This window comes from Rhamphochromis sp. 'chilingali' (assembly GCF_963969265.1).
Source record: "Rhamphochromis sp. 'chilingali' genome assembly, chromosome: 14".
NCBI lineage: Eukaryota > Metazoa > Chordata > Actinopteri > Cichliformes > Cichlidae > Rhamphochromis > Rhamphochromis sp. 'chilingali'.
Genome location: NC_137941.1, coordinates 21,370,827 through 21,381,153, shown reverse-complemented (window position 1 = coordinate 21,381,153; position 10,327 = coordinate 21,370,827). Strand labels below are relative to the sequence as shown.

Below are 10,327 nucleotides of genomic sequence, written 5' to 3'. Positions count from 1 at the left end.
ATTCTCAGACTATCCATAAGCTCATTGTGTCCTCTGTTTCCTGCCTTCATGCTAAACTAAGCCAATTGGTCGACTTTATCACACTTGTCATCTAAAATCAAATGAACACTATCATCATCTTAAGCAAACAGTTGCTACCCTATTCCCACAGCGGGAGCCCAAAATGAATCCATCCGTCTTTATCAGTTCTAACTGCCCATCTGAGACCTTCGTTGTGACGCTACTTTAAAGTCAGTTGCTGGGATCCATTTCATGAAGTTTGACAGGGAGTGCAGTGAAGTTCTTCCAAAGGATCATATTGGATCTTGGATGACCCAGAGAAATTCCAGTCCAGTTGGTTGCTCTGGCACTAATGATTAACAGTCCACTAGTGACGATGGGGAGTGCCTGGTTTGACCTTTCCACATGGCTGTATTTGCAGCAGAAGTAAGTACCAGGCTTTACCATCATGATAGCCTTGCTGTGCCCAGACAGCTGCACCTTTATCCCCTTGGCCTCAGCAGCTGAGGTGGAGGCCTCAGTCCAGAGAGTGCAGAGAGAGGGAGGTTTCAGCTAAATGCTGGGAAGAAGGAGCAAATACTGAGGGCACGTTAGGGCAGTCTTGGGCATCCTTTCAACTGGTCATATTTATTATATGCACAGTTATATGTTTAACTGGACCTCATGTCTCCAATTAAGTGAACTGAACTGAATTGATTGTTTCCCATGCCTGAATACTAAAGCATTATAAAATAGAATCAGTTTAATTTACACACGAGCAGCAAAGAACATATCATTTTTAGTTATGCTCATATTTCATGGTTAAATCCCTTTAGTTCCCTCAAACACCACCTTTAAAAAAAAAATAAACAAATAAAAAGATGCCACATGTTTATTACAGTGACAATAATCCAATTTTTCCCAGTCTTTCTTCCAATGTAGTACAATATGATCTTCTGTCTGACAAACTGCCTTCTGACTTCAATTTAACAGTACTAGTCCAAATAACATAACCTCCTGTTTGTCTCTGCTTCCCATTTCAAACATGTCTGGCATACATAAAACACTGCTGCTGTTTACTACAGTCGAAAGAAGTCTGAAAAATTACTGCTAAAATTTTAAATAATTGGTGGGAGAGACAGCAATTTCCACAAGCATATCTAAAACATGTAAACTCAGGTTAGAGCTCTCAGGATGCATCAGAGCCATCGTTCTTATTAAATGATTAATCTGCATTTAATAGGTTTGGAGGCTCAATTCCTTGTTGTGTTACTGAAGCTGTTCTTAAACAGTTTTCAGGGTGTGGCAGGATGCACTTTTACACTGGGGGAGGACACTGGGATTAGGGTTAGCTACCACCATGAAGTAGGTGGGGGGTGCTATGTTTGCAAATGTTTGACTTCTATGCTAGAGGGATTCCTGTTTGTATAAAAATTGGTCATTTTTAGCCTGTTGCTAGCAGGTTGCTGGGGATGTAAAATCTTTATTTAATTATTAAAATATTGATAAAATGTTGGTGTCATGAAAATGACTTTTTTAAGGTGCTGTAGGTGCACAAAGGTTAAAAACAGGTCATTTTAGCCCATTGCTAGGCAGCTGCTAACCAACGTGATCACGTCAGGTCACCTGTGAGTGATTGAATTAGTATGGCTGATCAATTTCTATAAGTAGTAAAAAGGCAAAAAGTGATATAAACCAGGCTGTTGTTTATATCCCAGTTGAACTGGTTGCCACAGCTACAAGAAATTGGGATTTGCTTCCAAACTTTAAGCTAAATGCTAAATGTACTTGTTTTCTAATCAATTTGAGCACTCAAACAGCTTTTTTCCTACAAACTTGGTTCACCAAGTTCACCTATTCATTCATGCTTAAGCACTTTTAACCGATTGTTCACAAACACACACAAACACTCTGTTGGATGCATCAGATGTAAACAACCCGCTCTATCTCCTGATCCTAAAGCTAAGACACAAACTGTTTCACCTTAGTATTAATACTTTCTAAAATCTACCAGTCACTGGTCAGCACTAAAGTAAAAGTACTGATGACTGAGTCAGAAGTGGTGAGGATGATTTCAATGAAAAATTAATGAATCACATGACTTACATGAGTGCTAAATTTAATGGGAAACTCTCAAATTGTTGTTGACATAACCACAATGTCATCCCCCTGGTGGTGCAAAGGACAGGTTTTGCACAAAGTCATTACAGCAAATCAATATTGTTTTAAAAGATTATCTCATGAGACAAATCCCTGTTAACTGAAGTGATGGGATAGCCAGCGATATGGCTGAACCCAACTGTGATAAACATGGTGGCTAAAACCATAGAGACAACACCCTCATAAACTGATTTAACACTTTGTTAAGCACCAAACTCTTTATGCCGTGCTACAAATAGAACACTAGAATCTTAGTGGAGCATTGCTGACGCATTTTCTCACTGGAGAGTGTCCAGGGACCACAGGGTCAGGAAAACCTGCCTCAGAGAGAAAGGGAGACGTCGAATGACAGAAGAAAGAGTGGGGAAGCGCCTGGGGGTGCGGGTGGGGGTGACGGAGGGGGCCGCGGTGTGGATTAGAGAGCATCAGAAAATAGTGCTAAAATTTTCTAAGAAAACAAGTGGGTGTCTGTCATTAGCAAGTCTGGATATTGTAGCCAACAAATGGGAGGGCTGGGAATGAATGTGGAGTCCCCCTGTGAGGGGAAATATGGGGAGGCAGGAACAGATGAGACATTTGAGTAGCAACAAATCTCACAGGACAAAAATCTTGAACATTTGACTCTTGGCATCTTTTCTATCATATATAGAAGGCTGCAGGAATATTGTGTCATTACTCAATAGTATGCATATGCATTAGAGTGCAATGTTGTGGTAATGATGGATAACTGCGACAGAAAGAAAACAAACAATAGCAAGGAAAGATGAATAACTCTCTCCAAGGAGTGGAAAAGGGAGGAATGATATGATACGACTGTTCTGGGGAGAAGCAAAAATAATGAAAGAAGAGAGTGAAGCACGAGTGAATGAACACGTGAATCACACGGAGAGGATGTGAGCGAGTGAACAACTTCTGAGTGACCTTAAAAGGCCACATGGTTGGCGCTGGGGACAAAATGAGCAAGTGAAATGGGGCCTCGGGTTTATCTCTGTGAAGCTCTGCTGTATTTATAGATCATCTCAAAAAAGAATCCCTGCCCCCTTGTAACCCCCCTCCCCCCACATCTATCATCCCTCCCCCATTTTCAATTAGCCCCTGATGGGTGGAGTAAAGCAATCAGGAGTAAGTACAGCTCACCCAGAGCCTGCTCCTTCAGTCTGCCACAGACTCCACACAGGCACACACTCCTCAGACAGGAAGGTAAGAACCAACTCTGTTCAACTGCTCCACTCTCCATGTATTCACTTGTCCATTCTTCCGCCTATCCATTCTCCTCACTGGTTTTCATTCACCATGTCTTCCATTCTCCACCACACTGGCATCCTCCTATCTGCCTCCCCACCCACCTTCTCGTGTTCTCCCTTCTTCCACCTGCAGAGCATTGTCACTATTTAACTACCTCTTCCATCACCTCACTTTCCTTTCGGCCTGTTTCATGCAGACTGGATTCCTTATTTAGTAAAAAGCTCTTCCTTAAATCATCCAGTGATGGGTAGGCTAGTTATCTTGAACCTTTTCTGCTCCCTTCTCTTCAAAACGTAAACCTAACTTTACTACTATAAAACCAGCCACTTCCTAATAACTTCTGTTGCTTTTTATGGCTTTACAGTATTTTGGTGTTTTTAGATCACACTTTTTCTAAACTGTACAAAAACTGTGCTCTCTCTCATAGAAATACAAATGATTGATGCGGGGTTCAGATTTTTTAATTGGGTTTGCCTGAAGGGGGATCAGCAAATCAGATTAGATCAAGTTAAGATCAATTAATGTTTAATTCTGTGTAACACTTAGAAGGTTGCTATGTGACTGAAAAGGATATCCTTCAGGACTGTTAGGTCAGGAGAGTAGAACACTAAAGTGGGCTAGCATCTGTAAAGATGAGTAAAAGGCTGCGATTTTAAGCTTTTCTGCATCTTTTTTGGCGTTATGATGCGATCGCACAATTCCTTTTTGCAGTTTCACTCTAACTAAACGTTCTTAGACCTAAATATAAATGTTCCAGTGCATGCAGATAATGCCATACATGCAGAGATCTTATTAAAATACTGTAAAATAAGCAGTTCTCTACAAGGCACCATGTTTAAACACAAGAACCTTTTAATAGTTCACTTTTCTGTAAACTGTCTGTAGCTCAGGTTGACTCCCAGATGGGGAGCATCAAAGAGACCCCAGAAGCTGGGAAACAGCTGCATGGCATGTCTGAATGGCTGGAGCTTTTATTTGCGGCAGTTCAGATTAGCCTTTTTTTATTTTTAGGAGTCAGATAAATCCTTATATAAGCTAGGTGAGTCATGGTGGGAGTGATAAACAATGAGGGAATGTGGGAGGGCGCTGAGAATGCTTAGAGCAGAAAGGACGGGCAGATTAAACGTCTCAGCTTCAGCAAGATAAAAGAAACTAACCTTTTGAGTGTGGGGAGCATCGCAAATCACTCACGGACCACTTAGGTGGGAATCTACGGTGATCAAATATAGATCACAGAGAAGAACAATAAGATTATAGGGATGACAGCAGAGAGCAGCTCAATTCAAACCAGAAATATGAATTTAAGCTTGGGGTTTCTGGAGGGGATTTTTGCAGGGTTTTTTGTCTTGATTTGCTTTATTTGGTGAGAGCTTGGGTAGTATTTAATTCTGTCTTGGAGAATGGAACTTCATCAACCCTTTTTTTTTTTGCCCTGCATCTTCTCTTTTACCCACAAAGAAATACTCAAATAAATCGCTTATGTTATCCTCGTTTAACCAAGAGTAGCGATATAGGCACAGGTGGGATAGCCAAGAGCTCAACAGGCAGACCACAAACAGCTGCAGATTGTGAACAGTCATTATTACGAGTGTCGTTTAAACCCACTTATGCACGGACGCGCACACACAGTGACAAGGGATACTGTGATCTGGCGCTGACAGCTGGAGGTGAGGTGATAAATGGGTCGGCGTATAGTGGCGTAGTGTGTGTTGGTATGCAACGGGGTAAAAGTTGACTGTCTCTAAGCAGGACTGATAGGAGTTATTTATATCCGCCTCATCGCTCACCTTCTCATCTGTCACAAAATGAAGGACGTCTGAGAGATGGGAGAGGAAGATGAAAGAGGGAAATGCATGGAAAACTCCCCAACTTGTAACGTGACAGGTCTACTAATGCGTCCTAGAAAACGCCATTAGTTTGAAGTTTGATTTCTAAGAAATGGCTCTCTGATGATTGCCAGCATCGCTCCAAGGATTAATTGGAGCAGGGAAGCAAAATGGCAAAAGTTTCTATGGTACTTAATATAAGCGTTCATATCCTGTATACATAATATTACCCTTAGGCTCTTTTGCTTCTTTCTCTCTCAGCTGAGCAGTGCTAGGTCAAAATGACAGAACGCTACGACTGCCACTACTGCAAAGAGTCCCTGTTTGGGAAGAAGTATGTTCTGCGAGAGGAAAATCCCTACTGTGTGAAATGTTATGAAAGCCTGTACTCCAACACCTGTGAGGAGTGCAAGAAGCCTATTGGCTGTAACACCAGGGTAAGAGATATAAAATGAAGAAATGCATAGATACAAGAACAAGTAGAGAACAAGAACAAGAGCACTGCTCTTTCTGCAGGATCTTTCCTACAAGGACCGTCACTGGCATGAGGAATGCTTTAAGTGCTTCCAGTGCAAGCGCTCCCTGGTGGACAAGCCCTTCTCTACCAAGGACGAGCAGCTCCTTTGCACCGAGTGCTACTCCAACGAGTATTCCTCCAAGTGCCATGAGTGCAAGAAAACCATCATGCCAGGTAGGAAGAAAACTGAAATAGATCAGCAGAGTAGCTAGAAAAATTAAAACCTTAATTTGTCACTCAATTTTAAATTGGATCATTGCATAAATAAAAAGTCTTCTGTCTCACTATATAGACTGGTTGGTGCAGATTATATTATATGAAAGTTGTAATGAGAATAAAATCCACTATTGTAGGCTGAGTTATAGCTGACTTTCTATGCTGGAAAAACAGAGCTGTAGCCCGGAGGGTGGGAAAGCACCTCAGAGGTCTGAAGGTTGCCTGTTCAGTTCAGGATCTCTGCAAAAATAAGGATAATGTGGAGTAACTTAACTAAAGCTAAAATTGAATTAAACCAAGTAATAGAACTAGATTGAGAAGTTTGAAACAGTACTGATATTGTTTGTGCTATTTTCCCAGTGGATGAACAAGAAGGTTTCCTCTTTTTTCATTTGATTAGCTGGGCACGATACATGCCCATTAGTCCTGTTTGCCCACATTGCTGTAGTACAGTTATAATAATATAGGGTATAAACACATTAATTTTGTCAGTACATTTACAGAAACCTGCTTTCTTTTCACTTTAATAGGTACAAATAAAGTAACAACTAATTACTAAGTATTTGTAACCTATTCCTATACACTTCAACCTGAGCAGTGATTGGTATGGAGCGACATGCGGCACATACTATAGAATAAAACCATACCTTGTTGGGCCTTTGGAGTACTAGAACATGTATACTATGTTGACCCAAAATTGAATTTAATCATTAGTTGTAAACTTACTATTTTCTGAAGGCTCCAGGAAGATGGAGCACAAGGGGAACAGCTGGCACGAGACCTGTTTCACCTGCAAGCGATGCCAGCAGCCTATTGGCACCAAGAGCTTCATCCCCAAGGACAACCAGAACTTCTGTGTGCCCTGCTATGAGAAGCAGTTTGCCATGCATTGTGTGCACTGCAAGAAGGTAGCACATCCACTGCTACATACAATGATATCGAGTAAAATGTACTTTCAAAGTAGCTCTCTATTTTCAGTCTCCATTTTCACACTACATGTTATTGTTGCATGTGTAACAGCACTAAAGTGTGGCAGTAACCCAGTTCCCTCTAAATAGCCCATCACCACTGGCGGGGTGACCTACCGTGACCAGCCCTGGCACAAGGACTGCTTCCTTTGCACTAGCTGCAAGCAGCAGCTGTCTGGACAGAGGTTTACCTCCAGAGACGACTTTGCCTACTGCCTCAACTGCTTCTGCAACCTTTATGCTAAGAAGTGTGCCTCGTGCACCACCCCCATTAGCGGTAATCTTTAATCACTGGGTCAACTGAATCTAATAAGGCTCATTTATAACAGGTTTGTCAGATGTATTGACTTCAATTTGATATTCTTAGGTCTTGGGGGCAGCAAGTATATCTCCTTTGAGGAGCGTCAGTGGCACAATGACTGCTTCAACTGTAAGAAGTGCTCCGTGTCCCTGGTCGGCCGTGGATTTCTCACCGAACGCGACGATATCCTGTGCCCAGAGTGCGGCAAAGACATCTAATTCAGCCCGAGTGATGACCGTTACATCTGACGGGATGACCACGTTATGATCAGGGAACGATGCAGAGTTGATAAATTCTATTTGAGCACAGTGCATGACATCTATAACATCGTTACTACAAAGCAATACTATGAATGTACATGAAATACAAGCTACTAACAGTGTTCTTTGAGATAAGAGAGTTCATTTAAGTTAAATGTTCACTATTTGAGGAAAGAAAAAGTAATTACTAATCAATAAATGTAGGCATGAATCTGCTGTATTGTGCTCATGAAGAGAAAATGTTTCCAAGTAGATACTGAAGTAAGGATTCTGAGGAAAATCTACAATTTTACTGCACACTATCAGCTTAATAATAGTAATTACTGCTTTGTGCATGTAATTAGAGTTTTTGTGACGTTTAACCACTTAAATATTAAAAATGCATATTTATTCATATAAAGGAATAAATATGAATACATTGCATGAAAGATGAAAAATATAAATAAATAAATTCTGCATGAAATAAGATGATTTCAGGATTTCTAAACAAAACACAAAAACAAAACAAAAAAATCAAAAGAGATTAAAAATGGCAAAGTCAAAATGTTTTTATTGGTAACTTACAAAAAGAAAAGATTAAAAATGTTCTAGAAAAGCACTACAGATTGCTCGGTGGAAGATTTTTATCGTTTCATTCAGTTTTACTCTAATGTCCAGTTGAACACCATGTCAAACATGACACATAAAGCCCGTAAAATTTCTTACATAATTAAATCAATGAACATCCTTTTTTTTTTTTATATATATAATTCATTTTTTTATGACACTTTTGTACAAACACTGATTCAAAGCACATTTTCCGGTGTGTTTTAATGAACTCCGCATCAGTAACTGCAAAGTCAATTCTCCTTTTCTCCAGTAAATAGGCTTCAAAAGTTCTGCATTCTTGGTTTTGCCCAAGCTCGTTTTATGTGTCTGAATTATTAAAAACTGGTATTCAATTGCAACCCAGTTTCTGAAAAGTTGGAAAACTGTAAAATGTTAATACAATTTGCAAGACATATCAACGATTGAAAAACAGGTTGTTGTGTTTTTAAGTGGTATGTTTAACACTGTGTTGCTCATCACAGGTAAGTGTTTGGAAAATGAGGAGGTAAATTCTTGTAGTTCTCAAAGTCTTGCTTGGGTTGAGATTTCAGGGCTTCTTTGGTCAGATTTTTGGATGTTTTTCCTACTAAGCTACACTGTTGGCTTAGCAATGTTGGCTAAAATACGCAAGAGGTCTGCACAGAAAAGTCTTCTGGATGTAAGTATGTGATGCTGTATTGTTTAGCATTATTGATGCCTTTACAGATGTTGCTCAGTCTATGTTCACTAACGTAAGCCTATGCCAGCACAGTTGCTGCCTTTGCTCTTGGTGTCAGTAAGCCAGGCCGTCCCCCTACCACACGATTTTCAAATACCTTATGACTGCAAATTTACATTTTTCTTGTCACAGGAGAGCATTTCATTTCACTTTAATCCATTGTTTCTTACTTGTTTTTTGTTTTTTTTAACTTTGCATAGTGTTGTTTAACTTGTATTTTTGGTTTAAATAATTTGTGTTAATTTGTTCATAAAGAGAAGATTATCCTTAGATAAAAAAAAACAAAAAACAAAACCCCCAATTCCAAAAAATATAAAAACAGACTGAAACGATTTGCAAATTTTATGAAATTTAATTAAACCATAATTTATTCACAATGAAACATAGAAAACATCAAATGTTTAAACTGAGACATTCTATTATTTCATAAAAAATACTTGCTTAATTCAAATTTAATGGCAGCGACATGTGATGGGGCAACAAATGGCTGGAAAAATAGCTCATACTAAAAAATACAACTGGAACTAGTTTGCAGCTAATTAGGTTAATTGGTAACAGATCGTGACATGAGCTGATATTAAAAAAAGGAGCATCTTAGAGAGGCAGAACTTCTCAGAAGTAAAGCTGTGCACAGGTTCACCACTCTGCAAAGAATTGTGTTCACAATTGTTGCATCAATCTATTTTAGAGTAATGGTCTTAAATGTAAAATTGAGAAGAGTTTCTCGTTATCTCAGTACATAATATCAGCAGAATATTCAGAGAATCTCTGTGCACACCAATAAGGTGAAAACTCAGTATTGGATGCCTGTGATCTTCGCACCCTCAGGCAGCACTGCACTGAAAACAGGCAGGATTCTGTCACAGATCACTGCACAAGCTCAGGAAGACTTCCAGAAATCACTGTCTGTGAACACAGTTCACTGTGGCATCCACAAGTGCAGGTTAAGGCTTAAAAAAAAAAAGACAAAAAAGAAGCTATATGTCAAAATGATCCAGAGACACAGCTGTTATCTCTGTGCCAAGGCTCATTTATAACTGCCAAGACAAAGTGGAAACTGTTCTCCAGTCAGACGAGCTGAAATTTGAATTTCTGGGGGCGGAAAACATGGATGCTATATCATCTGGATTAAAGAGGAGAGGGACCATCCAGCTTCATCCATGTGCTCAAAAGTCTGCATTTTTGATGTTATGAAAACAAGAACAGAAAATGTGGCACATCATAAAACGAAAAACACAACAAAGATGATCCAAGACTGTTGAACAGCTAGAATCTTCGATCAGACACGAACAGGACAAGTCCGCTCCCAAAAAGTCCAGCAGCTGGTCTCCTCAGTTTCCAGATGTTTACGGACTGCTGTTAAAAGAAGAGGTGATGCTACACAGTGGTAAATGTGGCCCTGCCCCAACTTTTTGAAATGTGTTAAGGCCATCAAATTCATAATGACTTTATTTTCTTCTTAAAATGCCACGCTGCCAGGTCAAACATGTGATATGTTTTCTATATGTTGTTGTGAATATGGGTTTATGAGATTTTCAAATCATCACAT

General features: G+C 39.8%; 1 protein-coding gene across 1 annotated transcript; it reads left to right on the top strand.

Moving 5' to 3' along the window:
* The first annotated feature begins 3,246 nt into the window (after positions 1 to 3,246).
* Positions 3,247 to 10,307, top strand: LOC308410227 (four and a half LIM domains protein 2). The gene is made up of 6 exons (XM_080903417.1): positions 3,247 to 3,339; positions 5,472 to 5,647; positions 5,727 to 5,901; positions 6,682 to 6,851; positions 7,002 to 7,188; positions 7,279 to 10,307. Exons 2-6 carry the CDS (start codon positions 5,492 to 5,494, stop codon positions 7,428 to 7,430), a joined length of 840 nt encoding a protein of 279 aa, XP_080759543.1. The 5' UTR covers positions 3,247 to 3,339; positions 5,472 to 5,491; the 3' UTR covers positions 7,431 to 10,307.
* Positions 10,308 to 10,327: the final 20 nt, after the last annotated feature.